Below are 17,004 nucleotides of genomic sequence, written 5' to 3'. Positions count from 1 at the left end.
ATAGCTGAAGACATCCTGGACAGCGAGAGATGCTTGCAAGGTTGTCCTTTTACTCACTACCAGCAGGGTTTTTTGTATTGCCGGCAGGCTAATGCTAGTTTATGAATAGTTATTTACTTCCGGAAAACGCCATTTGACAATACCATTCAGATCACCTGTCTACTCCTACAAATATATCTTGAAGAGAATCTTGATGAAATAGAAGAGAAAGGATTTAACATTACGACCATGGTTAAAAGAGATATTAGACCCTCTTTGCATTGCGTCTGGGGTGATGAGCTACGCAAGTCGATAACTGAGCATACCATTGCATGGAAAACTAACGTATCATCCGCCTTTCCTCTAGCGGACTATCCCATATCTAGAATAAAGAGACAGAACCTAGACTTTGATGAGCAAAGCGACCCTAAGATTTAGCAATGCTCTATAGGATCCTCTCTTCTCTTATCCGCTATATAAACACAACAACACTGCCTCGAGTTAGAGCTTCCGACGACCAACATTTCTGAAGGCAAGTAGGCCTTTTATATCTACATTGTGGCTGTCGTTGCGCAGCGGTAAATCCAGCTTAACATACGTGTTAGATGCTATGCTCGTTAGACAGCAGTGCATGATGCAATGAGCGAGGGTTGACAGACCGCCTCAATGATCACTAAGGAGATACGGTATGTCTAGCCTGTCCAAAACCAGAAACAAGGCTCGCTTATTTTGCTGTATCGTAACTCTTTGCAATTTTGCTTACAACTCATGCTTTTTTCTTGGAAGCTGCAGTTCTGTTACTGCGAAATGATGGGTCATTTTCTCGGCTTAGAGTTGATGTATGCCTGCGACGGGTGAAAGTGATGCTTTAATCTGATTTGTGGCTCAGTTTTCATTCTAGCAGATAGCTTTTAGCGGCGTCGAATCTTTCACTGGCTTAGTTGTAAGAATTAAGGCTCGCATTATGCGTACACGCTAGAGCAGTCCACATGCAATAAATAGCTCCTTCTCAACCCTAGCCTCTCATTCTTTCTCAATGGTTTGCTCGCTATCTCCGTCGCCTGTAGTATTTCTTCATGGTCCGCTTCAAGCGCAACTGATACTGCCAACGCTCTCGCATGAACATCCTCGCAGCCTAGCAGGATGCCATGTCCTGCCGTAAACTGTCATGAAACTCTCTTGAGCCTTTACTATCATCCCACATTGTCTTATATTCGTGCCACTCCTGGGTTCAAACCTCAAGTATACGAACAATCGCGCGTATAATGGTTTAGCAGCTTTACGATAGCCGCTACTGTTCCCACCGTAGCTATGTCAGAAATTCTTAATTATTATAAAGAAAGCCAATTTGCATACAAATTCAACATCCACATCGTATATAAACTGTACATTGCTTACATTATTAGCTACTGGTTCACGTATTTAGCTGAATAGTTCGATTGAGCTAGTGCTAGGCAGGCGAAGAGACCCGTAATGCAATGCACGCAGGTAAGCTATATGACCCATTAGTAATCTACATTTGGGTAAGAAGTGTGAATCGCAGCTTAATATTCTCTACTAAATCCTTGTGAGGGGATCTTCAATTCCATGCGATGCGTCCTCTACTGTAGAGAATTTGGCTATCTTTTAAATCTTCTTCTACTCTGCGCCTGCGGATTCGCCAATGACTCTATCATCAGTATGATCCTCTCATATTGTTTTCGTGGCGTGTAAGATTTTAGTAATAGCCTATATTCTTGGCTAGCTGCGTTTTTATGCTAGAGAGGATTCTCCGTATTGCGGTGTCAGCAGTAACAAATAGAACCATAAATCGATCTTATTTATACACCAGTGTAATGCCAGATTTTCACGGGAAAAGTGCAAAGAGTTTACAACCTTCTCTTCAGAAGCAGCTCTTTTTCAGATACACTTTATTCAGCATAACTGGACTTGGTCCTCTTCTATTACCTGGAAAGGAGAAGTAAAAAGGCGTTAAGCTCCCGCTGCTTGGTACCATGGCTAGCGCAGAAGGTACCACCCGGCCTTGGGCCGACGGACCTTTTGAACTTATTTCGATTGCGTTTCTTGGTTACAAGGTAAGCCAAAGTTAATCGACTACAGTTTCGAGTGGACGCAACGCTCACTCTTATGCCTAGCCCGGAGAGAAGGTCGAACCATACCACGCCATGGCCTTGGAAATGGTTACCGTCCATAACTGCTTGATAAGAGGCATAAACAGCATCTACCTCCAGTGCATCAACGTCGAACGTTCATCGGCTGCCATCCCCGCATTCATCAAATATGCAAGAGGATGGGGCCAAATCCTCCACACGCACCATACGACCGAGGAGAAGTGGATTTTCCCTGAGATTGAGGATATCACTGGTGAAAAGGGTATTATGGATGTCAGCATCGAGCAACATCATGCCTTTGAAGAAGGCGTAAAAGCATACACAGCTTACTTGAAGAATGCGGAAACCGGCGAGGAAAAATACGACGGGACAAAACTGAAGACTATTATTGACGCATTCATGCCTAGCCTTAGACAGCATTTGCAAGATGAGATTTTGACTCTGAAAGGCTTTGAAAAGTATAAGAACAAGACCGATTGGGCCAAATGGACAAAGGATACAATCGCAAAGGTGGTGAAGAAAACGCAGACAGCTGACGGCATGGTAAGTTTACCCTTCATCTTTGACTTGCCCTCATGCTATTTTTTTCGTGGCTAGAGGACTGGTTCGTCCTCTGCAATATCTACACAATGGATTTTGACAATGAGATATACGATTCTAGGTTGTGGAGCTGCCCTTTGCGGTTCATAATCATGACGTTGAATATGAGCAAATTGGCAGCTGGCCTCCGGTTCCGTCTATTGTTTTCTTCATTATCAAGTTTTTGTATTTTGGAAAGAACTCTGACTGGTGGCAATTCGCGCCTTGTGACAAAAACGGCAGGGCCAGAGATCTACCTTTTTCTTTATAAAGCTTCTTAGAGTTATTTAGTTCAACCCTCTAAAAAGGATGCACAGCTGGTAGGTAATAATAATAATAATAATAACTATACTTACCGAAATTATAATGGTCTAAACATGTTGAGGGAGTAATCCCTGCGTAAACAGCATATAATCAACTTTAGAAACATCGCTTGAAAAACCGCAGAAAGCAACATCAACAGCAAAATGGAGAGCGATTGTAACAAAACTGTCCTACTTGTCACACCCTAAAGTGGCCTTGGAGTCTCATTTAGCACTGCGGCCCCGTTTTTCGTTAATACCAAAGCATATAATACAAACACTTTTTAATAGAAGGAAAATGCGGAACTCGGGCCCAAGCGATAATACACGTACTCTTTTATCTCGAAATGCTTAGCCTCCTTCAGCCGAAAGAACGGGCTCCAGGGGGCGGTTTGGGCTCGGTTTTTGTCGGAAAATTAACAATGGAGCATGGTGGATTAGACTGACAATACTGAATCTTTTTCCGAAAAGGTGGCCAAAGAGTTTTTTACAATCGGGTCACGGTTGCCCTAGCCTGACAGCTAGCTGTAGTTAGCTAGCATCTAGAGGCCCATTAGCTAAGTATTCAGGACAAAGGAGAAATTCTCCAAATAGCATCTATATGCTGTCTGGGTCAATTTCACGTCAAAAGCCTCATGCGATATCAAAATAGGCATTTGGGAGACAATAAAGGTTATCTCCACGTACATTTGAGTTACTCACGCCTTGTTCTTGCTGAGAATCACACTCTCCAAGGATATCACTGGACATTTGCCATGTAAGGTAGCTGGGTCAATCAGTAGATGAAACGCAATGCTTTACCCGAAAATAGCAACATTCCCATTAAGAACTCAACTATTACCAATGAAGAAATGGCATTTTGACAAGGGTACTCATATCAGCATTGATATTTTGAATTGACTTCTAGAGCCATGTGAAAGAGGTTTTAGAGTAGTGAAACCCCACTTGCCGCGGTGAACTTTTGCTACAAAAGCTTAATCTCAGACCCAACTCGGCTATCGCTGAAACAATAGCGGCCTATCACTTTCTTATTTTAAAGTACAAAAGTGCACTGGTGAAGCCGAGGCATGGGTGGTGCCGCATAGCCACTGTATCTGACGTAACAATTATTGCTTTGGTAGAGAATTCATTCCACGCAACCCATAGACATGTCACTCACGCTATACTTGATAAAAAGCGGCTGAAGCACTTACCTACTAGGTAGTTTTGCCTAAACACAGGGGCACACATCTCGCCCTGGTGTCTATATTCAGCATGGTCTGCACAATCCGTAACATTATTCTTAATCTGAAGAAAGAATGACACCCATCCAGGCAATCCGTGTTTATCATACTTTCCTTTGAGATTCTTTTTTGACAAAATTTAATATACGTGGACCTAGGCTGTATTACATTTATGCTCAAATTTGCATCAGTTGTGATTTGTTGCTTGGCATTCAGCACTAAATTATGCCTGGAAGTCGAGGATCTGAAGCGTTAGCAGTTGTATTAACACTGTACATCACAAGCTTTATAGCCATAGGCCTCCGATTCTACACCCATGGCTTCATTCTCAAGCACTTCTTCGCTGAGGATTATATAACATTAGTTTCCCTGGTATGAGATAATGTTCAAGACGGCATAGATCAAGTCCAGACACTGATATACTTTCGCAGATATTATATACAGCTTACACAATCTGTGCGGCCCTTTCTATCAAATATGGACTAGGCTCACATGTCGTTGATGTGCCGCCTGCTCATCGCCCAAAAGCCATCTTTTATAGATGGGTTCTCACTTTCATATACGTAATTCTTTCCATGTTGACTAAATGGATTGTTGGTATTTTTCTCCTCCGAATCTGTCCACGCAAACCCTGGCGACAAATCACCATTCGAGTCATTTTGGCCGTCATCACTGTATTCAGCGTTATATACGAAGTATTTGCTATTCGAACATGCGATCCAATTGAGTTACAATGGACGAGATATAACCCCATTCCACCGACTGAGGGAAGTTGCAACGCAACAACATTCGCCACAGTCACTACGTACATCTCAACTTTTCTTAACGTTGCCGCTGACTGGATATTGCCTGCATTACCAGCCACTCTTGTATGGAAAGCTCAGATACCACAGCGAGAGAAGATCTCTATCATTGTCTTGCTTGCTTTGGGGTCTGTGTAAGTAGCAGCCACTTCCATATTGTGAGATTATACACACCCTAATTATCTACAGTGCCTCTATCGCTACTATAGTTCGCATTCCTTTCGCAAAAGGCTATCTTGATAACCCAGATTACCTCTATACAACCATTGACCTAGGCATTTGGAGCACGGTTGAGATTGGAGTTGCCTTGACCACTTCATCTCTTGCAACACTCAAACCTCTTTTGAAGCATATGCGCTTTTTCAACTCTATATCTTCATCTGAGAGACTTGGCTCAGACTCTGACGAAAGAATCAGTAACACAACATTTGGAAGGAAGCCGACTATAACCAAAAGAGTGGATGCTTCCTCCCACCCCCGAGGCGAAGGGGAGCTATGGCGCATAGACTCTATGGGTGTGGAATTGGTTAGTCAAGGTGACAACACGTATGCTTCTGGAAGAATTCAGGATTCAGAGATTGAAACAGATTACCAGAAGGGTTTTCAAGATAATTATAAACGTGTGTAACTCGGACTGTACACTGCCCTTTGTCAATAAATTCAGATTTGAAGATGTGGCTTACTGATAGTCGTGTATGGGACAATACTCATTTTGGTACTGTAGAGGAAAAATTAAAACCCAGGGAAGGAAAATGTTGTATCTACTCTTCTATCGTGTTTTTCATCTCCAAGCATACATGAGATAATTCGATCTCAAGTTAACTCGCGCTATTATGTGTTTTTCGGTTTGTCGGGCTGATGCTGTTTCTGAATATGTGGTATCTTTGTCAGTGCCGCAGCTGTAAAAAGCAACCAAGATCTTGGTTCTTTTTACGTCACTAGCCTTGATGTATATCAACAGTTGTATATGTATCTTCAGCTCATCTAGATAATTGCAAGGAAGTTCGTGGCGCATAGACACTAATTGGAATGAATGAGTAGATTGTAACCACCACATCACAACAAGTTAACATCGATGCTTTCGTCGATCAACGATTCAAGAACTGGTGGCTTTCAAGTCAGTCTAATGCTCGGGTAGATTATCTATGATAGATTAGCTATGACATCTAGATGATGGCAGTCTTTGATAGCTGCTGCCCGGCTAATTTGTACAGCAAGGACCCATCACAATATTATATCTTGGGTCGTATATTGACTTCGAAGCCATTTCTAGCAAGAAAGGAGAAACTTTTTCTCGCTCTGAAAATGTTCTGCGAGTCTCTACCATCTCGGTGAAGGCCATTCCATGAATTCGAAATGCTTCCACTTGCCCCTCCCAGTACTATGAGATAACATTAATCAGCAAGATAATTTTGCATGCGGTAAACTGGGTCAAAAAGCATCTGAGATTCCTTGAGGAATGCAACGAGACTTACTGCCTCTGTAGCCATACAAAGTACCAAAGCCATGGAAGCATCTGTTGGGTAGCTTCTCATATCGATTACGGCTCTGATCTTCTCTAAGCATAAGAGAAGGTAGCATATCATGAGTTTGTGATACTTTTCTGTTTCCTGGGTATTGTTCGAGATGAGACTGTATCTTCGTGCTGATACGTACATCATGGAAGTAAACAAGCCTATATCTGTCATGGCAACGGGAACGAAAACTGATCTCATACTTTTTTGAAACGAGCGCTGGGATTCTTCGGTAATACATTCGGTCCAGCCGTTCGGTATGACCCATTCTAAGACTATAGAACATGTTAGGATGTCACGGAAAGAGGATTTGGTAGCAACGCGTACAGAAGTCAAAGAGGAATAGTTCAGTCTCGGAAAGAGGCCACGGAAAGCAAGTACTACAGGCTTTTCTGCCGCCATCGCTGATACGGGCGTGCAACTGTTGCTTGACACTGATACTACCCGCTTGATACAGGGCTAGCCTCTCAGTAAGTGCTCGCCGCCGGCGAGCATGGGATTCCTTGGAAACATGCGATCTGATCTGGCTTAGCGCATTTGAACTGTTCAATTGCTGTGGCAGAGTAGCGGTGATGAAGTGCAATGTCGGCTGTTGCACATCAACGGGGCGAAGGAACTTCGCGTTCTGTCTTTCTTGTTCCGGCAGTTGCTCAGATACTCCTCCAGTACATGTTGTGGTCCTCATTTCTAATGACGTCTCTGTTGTTCTCTCCATATTCCGCAGTAGGCAATGTTACAGCGTCGGTGATTTGCAATAATGTGGAGTATGATGCATGGTTTCAATAGTTCTATACTGGAGAAGTTCAGTATTCAGTAGGCAATGCTTTTCGGGCTCATAGAGCACGTGAGTCGGAGTAAGCCACAACATACATACATACACGTCCCATGTTCTCAGCGCCAGGCATAAGCAGCTCCAAATTCCAAATGTGGAATGGTCATAACATCGAAACATCGCAAATCCACCCCAGGGCGAGTAAGCAGCTCCACTTCCCTAATTGGGCAATCATGCCTTTAGCTACTCTGGCTTCCAAGTCCTCACTCATGATATATAGTAAATATAACTTGGACAGCTTTCCGCTAGACTTCCAACAATCCATATGAGAACTATGATACTAATTGAAACGGAAAGATTTTGAGAAAGTGCTGTTCATTACTTCATCATGTCATCAAACACTCAACGAAAAACAGTACTTATTACAGGGTATGGCGTCGGTGATGTAGAAGCTCGTCAACCAATATTAACATAACACGTTTTCTAGATGCTCAAGCGGAATTGGCGAATCGTTGGCGAGGGAATTCCAAAATAGAGGTGAGTTCTTAACTCATCAAATACACTCATTGTTCGATACGCAAAATGCTTACATACAACTGTCCCTTCTCTGTCTTCAGATTATAACGTCATTGCTACGGCTCGCAGACTAGAAAGCATATCTCACCTTCGAGAGGCAGGGATGACTACTCTCTCTCTTGATGTAACCAAACCAGAGAGTGTCAAGGCAGTTGAGATGGAAGTTGGGAGAATCACTGAAGGCAAGCTGGACGTTTTGGTCAATAATGCGTGAGTGTAATTAGACTTGGTTGATGTCACTACTACTGATTGAACTTGGGCATCACTAATGCGCACATAGTGGAATTCTTACACGCGGCGCATTAGCCGATGTCTCACCAGAGCATATCTACTCTATTTTCAACACAAATGTCTTCGGAATCATGGCTGTTGTATCTGCTCTCTTGCCGCTACTCATCGCCGCCAAAGGCACAATTGTCAATATTTCATCAGCGTCATCTGTGACACCGTTTCCCTTCAAAGGCCCCTATGCAATGACCAAGGCAGCGCTAAACTCGTATGGCCGTACTCTCGCCATCGAGCTTTCGCCATTCGACGTGCATGTCTTGACATGCCCTACTGGCTATATACAGAGCAAACTGGAAGCCAATGGAACCGACCAAGTACCGGAAAAAAGCCTGTATAAAGCCATGGCTGGAAAAATGGAATTGGGATTGCCAGATACGCAGATGGAAGGTACAGAATATGCAAAGCTGGTGGTAAACGAAGTGCAGAAAGGACGCGGCTGGGGTTTCGGTCCTTGGAGATTTGGGGCAATGAGAGAGTGGCTATGGGTAGGAACAGGAGCATCCAAGGGCTATTGGGCAAGCATGATGGGGGAAGCATTTTTGCAGCGGGGATACAAAGGAATGATCAACTGGGATGAAGTTGCAAGAATTCTAAGAAAAGAGAAGGATCTATAGTAAAGTGCTATGAGATTGGCAACTTGCACGAAGGGGCAAAAATGTATAATTAGACTAGATCTCTATTTTGCATGCCATTGAACTTGTATTTGTGCATGCTCTCTCCGCGATTGCTTGTTCGGCCAGCCTGATCCAGCGCGTTGCTCGCAAACCCCAGCGGGCTAGGTCGCGCAAGTTGCTTAGTTGAAACCCAGCGTTTGCTTCCATCCTGTCGCTCAAATGCATGTGAAAAGTGTATAAAGTCGGTGCATTGTGCTTTCTATTATTTAATTAAAAAAAAAAAAAAAATCTGTTGTAGGTATTGTAGGCACCGGAAAACAGAAGATAGGGCATGCAGTAATTGGTGTCGTGCATCCGCCGCTCGTTCCAGTATTCTATGCGTCCAAAGCTTGACTTTTGCACATCCTCCAATAAACGCCCTTCCGTTCAAGTAATTCAGAATGGCTTCCCTTTTCTAGTATCTTGCCGTCCCCAAAGACGAAAATCACATCTGCATTTCTCACAGTAGAAAGCTTGTGCGCTACAACAACCATTGTTCTACCTTTTGAAGCGTGCTCAAGAGCTTCTTGTACGAGCTTCTCGTTCTCAGGATCTAGGGAGCTGGTTGCTTCGTCCAGCAATAAAATTTTAGGGCTTCGGATAAGCGCGCGGGCGATAGAGATTCGCTGCTTTTGGCCACCAGAGAGTGATACCCCACGGGATCCAACAGGAGTACTGAATCCCTCGGGCAAAGACACAATAAAATCGTGAATCGATGCATCGCGGCAAGCTTGATGAAGTTGTTCATCAGATACTGTAGATGGGTCTACACCTAGAAGAATATTTTCTTTGATGGAACCTAAAATTTGCACTGTCAGGCTCGAATATTCACGGACTGTTAATGACTACTAACCATGAAACAGCGAAGACTCTTGAGAAACTAATGATAGCTGCCGGCGATATGCCTTGACGCTAAGTTCGGCAATGTCTTTTCCGTTGTATAATATTTTGCCTTCTGCAGGATCGTAGAATCTATAATTGAATTAGTTTTGTTGGCGAAAGTACAATTAGCAGCTTACCTTTCTAAGAGTGATATAATGCTTGTCTTCCCGCAGCCAGAGGCTCCAACTAAAGCAGCGAATTGCCCCTTCTCAATCGTCAGGTTCAGTCCTTCAAAGACGGGCACGTCTCGAGTAGGATATTTGAAGTGAATGTTTCGAAGTTCAATTTTGACACCCCCGTCGGATCCCGGAATTTCTTCATTCACCCCAACCTTGTCCTGAAAACGAGACTCTCGCATGTCTAGAATTCTATTCGAGGCAGTTGTGACTTGAGCTGCGCTCGGCCCATAACTCAAACTTTGTCCGGCAGCTTCTCCCGCGTTCAAGGCGACCATGAAAGACACGAAGAATTTGAGTACCGTAAGCTCTCCGTTGGCAAGCAAACGGCCTCCGTAATACAAAAGCAGAGCTTGGCAGGGTATAGTTGCGCTATCAGATAGGCCAACGAGGAATGTTGCCCATCGGGCTTTTTTAAACGCTGCAGCCACATGGTTTCGGCAAAGAGTCTCAAATCGTTTACATATAGTCTCTTCCAAGGTAAAGGCGCTCACAGTCCTAAAAGCAGCAATTGACTCCGAAGCAAATTTAGAGCTTTCGGCAAAAACCTCATTGTTCATTCTCTCAAATTGTAGTTCGTATTTGAATCGGAAAAATGATGCCACGATGCTGATTGGGAGGACGACACAACATGCAACCACGGCCAGTTTCCACCCAAAAGCAAATGCTATTGATACAGAGCCAACGATGCTGAAGACGGCAATATAGACGCTCGCCATACTGGCACCTAAAAGCTCATCCAGCCGCTGTGGGTCAGACGCTACACGAGCGACAATAGCGCCTTGAGAATGCTCTTCTTGGTCGAAAAATGCCATCCTCTGCCAGAGAGTGGACTCAAAATATTCTTTCTGATACTTTGAGCGGATAATGAGTCCGTTGCGTAATGAGGTTGATAATGATCCGAAATAAGAAATGCCAGCTCCTGCAGCAAGCACTCCAAACATGCCGCTCCAAAATTCGCTCTCTGATCTTAGCTTGGATCCTGTGTATTTGGAAACATCAATAACGTGAGCAAAAAGAAGTGCCTGTACTGGCCCCGTTGCCCCTGCAGAAGCTGTGAAAATGAAAATGAGAATCATGAGATAGTGGCTATCTTTGGACTCATACAGCAGCCGCCCGAAGCTTTTCCAAAAGCTTCGAGAATGTTGCTGGATAGAATGACTTGAGACATCCTCAACGGTCAACTCCGTTTTGTCTTTTGGGGGTAGACTGGACATCTGGATATCCTCTTCCAAATCTCTTTCCATACTGGCCTCTTTCGTTTCATCCCCAAGGGATATGTTTTGAGCATGTACAAGATTAGAGTAGGTGCCATCAGGTATGGCCAAAAGACTCTCATGAGTCCCAGATTCAACCACTCTGCCTTGTCGTAGAACGACTATACGGTCGGCTTTTTGTACTGTTGATAACCGATGCGCGATAGTAATAGTCGTGCGCGACTGAGCAGCTCGATCCAGAGCCGCCTGGACAATTCTCTCGCCCCGCACGTCTATTGCGCTTGTTGCTTCATCAAAAATGAGGATGTTAGGCTGACGAACAATCGCCCGAGCGATAGCAATTCGTTGCCGCTGTCCACCAGATAACTTTGTACCTCCATCACCGACAGGCGTTTCATAGCCCTATCAAAAGTTTAGTCAGAATGACCTTCATAACAAATTAATCTCCGGAAGCAGAGACTTACCATTGGAAGCTTATTAATAAACTCATCTGCAAATGCCTCTTTACACGCCTGTATAACCAATTCTCTCTTTTGCTCCTCAGAACTGCTTTCCCATTGCGTTCCAATAAGGCCATTAGCAACATTTGTGTAAATTGTCCCATTGAAGAGGAAGGGCTCTTGTTGAACCAAGCCAATCTGAGATCTCCACCACTTCAAGTCTACTTCATCCAGGGAGCGGTCTCCAATAGAGACGGTTCCGCTCGGTTTTATTGCACCCCCATGTTCTTCGGGCATTGAGGTAGTGGATTCGCTGAGAGAATACCATTGCTCTATAAGTCCAACGATAGTGCTTTTCCCAGATCCAGATGGTCCAACAATAGCGGTTGTCTTTCCAGCCTCAATTCGTAAGTCTAGGCCGTCTAAAATTTTAATATGCGGTCGACCTGGATAAGCAAATGTGACTTGCTTGAGAGTAATATCTTCCTTGGGATTGACTTCTGGACTTTTAAGTTGACCTTGGTTTGGCTGAGGGGCATCAATAACGTTGAGAAATTGGCGAGCCGCAGCACTTTCTTGAGTTAGCCGTTATTACTGTCGCAGACATGGGTGATGGTCGAACCTAGCTTTGCTAAGAGCTAATAAAGGCGTAGCCACTCGCTCCAATGAAAAGACAATCATGGTCATCGAAAGCAAAACACTGACCATCGTTGGGTTAGTGGAATTCAAAGTTATCATAGGTGCTCCGTCCTTACACTGTTATTGTTCCAAAGTTGTCGAGGTGACCTTCAAGATAGAGTTTCGTACCAAACCAAAACGCAAGACCAAAGCAACCAAAAACGGCAAAAAACTGCCACATATTAGCATTTGGAAATATTGTAGAGGTGATGGGCATTTACCGTTAATGCAAATTGAAGAGCGATAAGTGGTGTCATTTTGTTACCATGTCTTCTCATCTCGTTTACAAAAAAGGCATATTTTTGAGCAATGCGATTCTCAGCACCGCAGGCCGCAATCATTCGCACGCCAGCCAGAGCATCACTTGCAATTGAAGAAGCGTTTGCGTCCGCCTAGGAACAAAAGAGTCAGTTCAATATGATAGACGGCCAAGTTTATTACAAACTGATTGTGCACCTACTTGAACCATTTGCCCACTTGCTTTCGCGGTAAAAGGCATCAAGATGGACACTGTTAGAATGATAAATGCAACCACTGAAATGACGACGAAAGATAATTTCCAATTGGCATGGAAGGCCACTACAAGCGCGGCAATTATAGTGGCATTGTATTCGAAAAAGACTCCGAGCTTCTCGGAAATTCCTAGCTGCAGTGTATTACTTGTCGATGTAATAGTGTTTATGGCATAGCCAGGAGACATTGAGTCAAGTGCATGAACACTCTGCCCGAAGAGCTTTTGCAGATAGTGGAGTCGAATAGCAGACGACAGTCGAATGCCCGCCATACGAAACGTGAACTGCTCTCATTCGTTAGACTATCTAATAGATCAAACCCGCCAATTGGAAATGGAACTTACTTTATTGGCATAGTTGAGTACGAGACGAGCAATGAAGAGAAAGAACATGTACAACCTTCATTTACTTAGTAACTCTCAAACAACAAGGGCGTTATGGAGATTTCACGTAGAAGGCTTACGATAATTTGTCTATTTGATGTTTTAACCTACTGGCATCGCCATCGCTAGATGACTGAGAAAAGCCGCTTAGGTTACCGACAAAGCTTCCTGAATAGTCCCGTCTGTTAGTTCATCATAACCTCAATGACAAGAAATAACATATGAGAGTCTTACCGAAAACAACATTCATCAATGGCAAAGTAACTCCCGTCGCGATGGACGCAATAACACCCACAGTGTAGGCCAAAATGTCAATTTTGGTTGCATAGCTAAAGACGCGCTAAACACTGTTAGACAGGGCTTTATGGAGGTGGAAAGAGGGCAACAAACAAAATAATCTTTCAATTGGGGCTTCTGCTCTGCCTGTCCTTGTGAGCCATCTTGAATTGGCTGATTGCCAATAGGATCTGCAGTGACTGAAGGCGACACTGTACTGCTAGTAAGCGATGTTTGGCCTTCTTGCTGCTGTCCCGTTGACTTTTCATCCATTCTGCTCAATAATTGCGCATCATAGAGCGACTTCCCAGTTGGGTAACAAGGTATGAATCGTACAAAACCACCCAGACTTGTGTATAGCAGCAGAAGCGCAGCATCAAGTAGCCTATTCCAGGTACGGGCACCTTTCGCGAGAAAGTCGGTACCGAGAAGCTCTGCAGTACCCGGTGTAAGTGCCACAAATGGTACCTGACTCCACATGCATCGTTGCATTTCCAGTTTCCAGCCAAGCTCTTCGGGGCGATTATGCACTCACGGTGCGGCATCACTGACCGGGTCTCGTCCCGTGCCGATTGCCACTGGACGCTGACTCGTATTCGACTCGTCATACCACTAGTACTACTGAGGTAACTGGCAATGCTGATCTGCATATCAACTTTTTGGATTACTCTATACTTTGTACACAAATGAACTCTGTGCGACCATGCCGGGCTGGATATATTAAAGAATAGAGCCAGTAATTCGAAACCCCTGACCAATTGAGCTCGTATTCTTACCCATTTATGCTCTATCAAGCGTAGCGTTCCTATTCATGAGCTGATACTTCCACACAGTGCACTCGTCTAATACATATTGATCTTCACCCGCAGCCACAGAGCCCACACCGCACATGTATGGATTACTCCATTCCCAGCTAATAGGCGAAGCTCCACGATCAGCGACACTAACATCTTATCTCCTGTTTGGTGGCATCCCGTAATTGTAATAAGTGATATATATGTAAGATAGGATTAGAAATATTAATGGCTGTGGTACGTCAAGTATTGAGCTATGGATTTTTGCTCTGTCCAGTGTGTATCCAAGGCTGGAGCGAGGGAGACCATCACTGGAACCTTGTCCCTGTAAACCATGCTGCAGCAACTTATTTTTCCAGCAGCCATTTTGAACACACCATGACTTAAAAGTGAATACTGTTTCACAGAACATTTCTATAATTTGATCAAATAGCATTCTCGTTCTTACTGCATAAGGTCTTTCAGGGGCTCTAGAAGCCCCAATTTTAAGGTGTTCTCACTCCGCTCCAGCACCATGGGAACCAAGTCTCTTGTTTGGTCATAGTGTATGCTACCATATCTCAGATAGGATGCAAACGTTCCCTCTCCGTGATCAGCGTCTTTAAACTCCTCTTGATCCCAGAGCTCTGCCAAGCACACTAACTTGGGATTTTTAGGCCCGCGGCTCACCTTGATGGCGGATTGATTCGCAAATGCATCGCGCACATAGGCATTCGCTTTCTGCCATACTTCGTCTTGAGGGTCGTCAAGGCGCGTCCTCAAGAGACTGTTCTGCTCGTTCCCAGACCATTGTGTGAGCGGTTGTAGGGCGAATAACTCTTGCATCGCAGGCGCAAGGAAAATCTTGGTTGCAAAGTACTCTGCGCCATCAAATCCATCATTAGGGTCACTTAGACCCCTCAGTCTCTCAAGGCAGAGGAAGTGGGCGAGATAGTCAAGCATGACATCTACTGCAGTAATCATCTCTGGATCTTCAATCACCCTGTCAGATGGTGTCTCTATGGCCTTGATGTGAGCTAGCAAGGGATGCTTATGGAATCCGGTTGCATTCGTCGTACTCGGACCCCAGAGGCTGAGATAGATGTCATGCCATCTTTTAATGAACGGATTTCCAGATTGGCAAACCAGAAATCCGTTAAGCATTGTGTAATACTTTTCCCGGAACTCAACGGCAAAACCACCTAGCTCACAGGGTGAAGCCGGATCGATAATGCGATTCCACCATATATCGTCCAGATGTCGAAACAGAAGTGTGCCGACATCCATCCATGCGCCGCCATACTTCCACAGGAGAGGTAAACGGACCAGGTCCCCTTGGTGAGGCCCCACGAATAGTCCATCCATGGTTCCGTTATTAAAAGCTTCTGGGAAAAATGATGGTTCGACAAAGTGCTTGACGTGTGTTTCTGATTCAGGAACGGCGTCCAGAACGTGTACTGTCCAATCTGGGCCAAGCTTTCGAACCCAATTGATTACGTTTCGCTGTGCCCATGGATGCATAGCCTTCCATCCCTTATTCCAAAATGTCCATACATTTTTTTGAGACGTAACGGCGTGTCTTTTTTTGCAACCATGATGCTATTTCTTGGTCGGAACGCTGGTCAAGTTTTTCCGAGGCTATCAATCTGACACCTTGGGGCAACTCAAGCTGTGCCATATACTCCTCTGCTGTTGAGGAGTCAGTATCATTATTTGCCCCAGCATGCATCCTGGCGCCGAGTAACAAAAACAGGTATAGAATTGTCTAAAAGCGTGAATTTTGAATTATGAATGAAATTGGGAGACAAAAGCTAGAGAGGAAGTGGACTTGAAGAGGCATGCCAACACCATCACTCTCGGGCGTCTTAGCCTACAATTTTAAGCATGATCAAGATTTTGTCACATGTATCGGAATACAACTTGGTAACGTTTCTTTGGCTGTGGATCTTGTAATGTGTGCACTACTGCATCATCCTTGAAGCTAGCTGCGTCGAATACGACCGAGCTTCTCCAACGCGGGGGTAAGCCTGGAATATTGAAACCGCTTATTGCCCTGTATGTCTCTATACTGTATACCTATTCCCTCGAAAGGTTAGGCGGTAGGCCCTGCCTATTTTCTACATGTAACTATAGCAAGCTACCTAGCTGTTCCTAGTAGTAGATACTCGTACATCTAGATAGCGATGGGGCAATTTTGAGAGCAACAATACTCACTGGTGGATACGGTTTTATTTACTCCGTAGTAAGGTACTTAAGGTACTATATCTTACTCTAGCATTATGCAATCCAAAAGCGCTTACTTTAGCACCTGCAGCTGCAAGGGGTGTTGCTCTGATGTCCTTGACGGATTATTTTTTTCTCCTTACTCGTAGATGAGTAGTGGTGAGCGTCAGGGATATCTTCCTAGCTAAAGAATCGGCCATAACGTATGAGGAGATGGTGTTTACAGTGCCGCCTGGGCCACACTACGAATTAGTCTAAATCCTTCGAGGAAGATCCAAGTAGCAGTTCCTACCCATCCATGAGCAACACGATGTAGCCCAGTATTTGTAACTGTCGTAAACTATAGGTATCAGCATACGGGGCATGGAACGCATGGAACCAGTTCTACGTAGTGACTCCCAACGACTGAAGTGTAAGAGAGATGTTTGCGCATACCTACCCTACCTACAAGTGCTAGTAGTATTTCGTCCTAAAAAAGTAGTGAGTACAGCCATTTTTTGGGTACATATTATACATTGGGCAACCAAATCTTGGCCCCGGCAAAGTATTCCGTCACACCCTTGTGCTCTACTAATTCGTGCGAGCTAATATCGAGTACAGTAGGCCGTCTATTTTTTCTCGCACGGAGTATCTGTGTAAACGTC

General features: G+C 44.4%; 5 protein-coding genes across 5 annotated transcripts; 2 read left to right on the top strand and 3 right to left on the bottom strand.

Annotated features, from left to right (window-relative positions):
• Positions 1-1,826: 1,826 nt before the first annotated feature.
• Positions 1,827-2,940, top strand: TrAtP1_005196 (uncharacterized protein; the record flags this gene model as incomplete). The annotated part of the gene is made up of 3 exons (XM_014093441.2): positions 1,827-2,054; positions 2,115-2,633; positions 2,752-2,940. The coding sequence occupies exons 1-3, from the start codon at positions 1,974-1,976 to the stop codon at positions 2,938-2,940; spliced, it is 789 nt and encodes a 262-aa protein (XP_013948916.2). The 5' UTR covers positions 1,827-1,973.
• Positions 2,941-6,100: 3,160 nt separating this feature from the next.
• TrAtP1_005195 (uncharacterized protein) lies at positions 6,101-7,283 on the bottom strand. The gene is made up of 3 exons (XM_066112617.1): positions 6,839-7,283; positions 6,473-6,786; positions 6,101-6,378 (listed from the first exon to the last, which is right to left on the bottom strand). Exons 1-3 carry the CDS (start codon positions 7,224-7,226, stop codon positions 6,199-6,201), a joined length of 882 nt encoding a protein of 293 aa, XP_065968702.1. The 5' UTR covers positions 7,227-7,283; the 3' UTR covers positions 6,101-6,198.
• A 388-nt stretch (positions 7,284-7,671) lies between these two features.
• TrAtP1_005194 (putative secondary metabolism biosynthetic enzyme) lies at positions 7,672-8,761 on the top strand (the record flags this gene model as incomplete). The annotated part of the gene is made up of 4 exons (XM_014093438.1): positions 7,672-7,712; positions 7,771-7,820; positions 7,901-8,069; positions 8,140-8,761. 4 exons carry the CDS (start codon positions 7,672-7,674, stop codon positions 8,759-8,761), a joined length of 882 nt encoding a protein of 293 aa, XP_013948913.1.
• Positions 8,762-9,135: 374 nt separating this feature from the next.
• TrAtP1_005193 (uncharacterized protein) lies at positions 9,136-13,637 on the bottom strand (the record flags this gene model as incomplete). The annotated part of the gene is made up of 12 exons (XM_066112616.1): positions 9,136-9,599; positions 9,654-9,772; positions 9,820-11,477; positions 11,540-12,086; positions 12,138-12,215; positions 12,271-12,365; positions 12,415-12,585; positions 12,654-12,989; positions 13,050-13,104; positions 13,169-13,256; positions 13,323-13,428; positions 13,479-13,637. The coding sequence occupies 12 exons, from the start codon at positions 13,635-13,637 to the stop codon at positions 9,136-9,138; spliced, it is 3,876 nt and encodes a 1,291-aa protein (XP_065968701.1).
• Positions 13,638-14,602: 965 nt separating this feature from the next.
• On the bottom strand, positions 14,603-15,965 carry TrAtP1_005192 (uncharacterized protein; the record flags this gene model as incomplete). Its single annotated transcript, XM_066112615.1, has 1 exon — positions 14,603-15,965. Exon 1 carries the CDS (start codon positions 15,656-15,658, stop codon positions 14,603-14,605), a length of 1,056 nt encoding a protein of 351 aa, XP_065968700.1. The 5' UTR covers positions 15,659-15,965.
• Positions 15,966-17,004: the final 1,039 nt, after the last annotated feature.

Source organism: Trichoderma atroviride, chromosome 2, assembly GCF_020647795.1.
Source record: "Trichoderma atroviride chromosome 2, complete sequence".
Lineage (NCBI taxonomy): Eukaryota > Fungi > Ascomycota > Sordariomycetes > Hypocreales > Hypocreaceae > Trichoderma > Trichoderma atroviride.
Note: the sequence above shows the minus strand (reverse complement) of the source record. Positions and strands in the feature narration are given on the sequence as shown.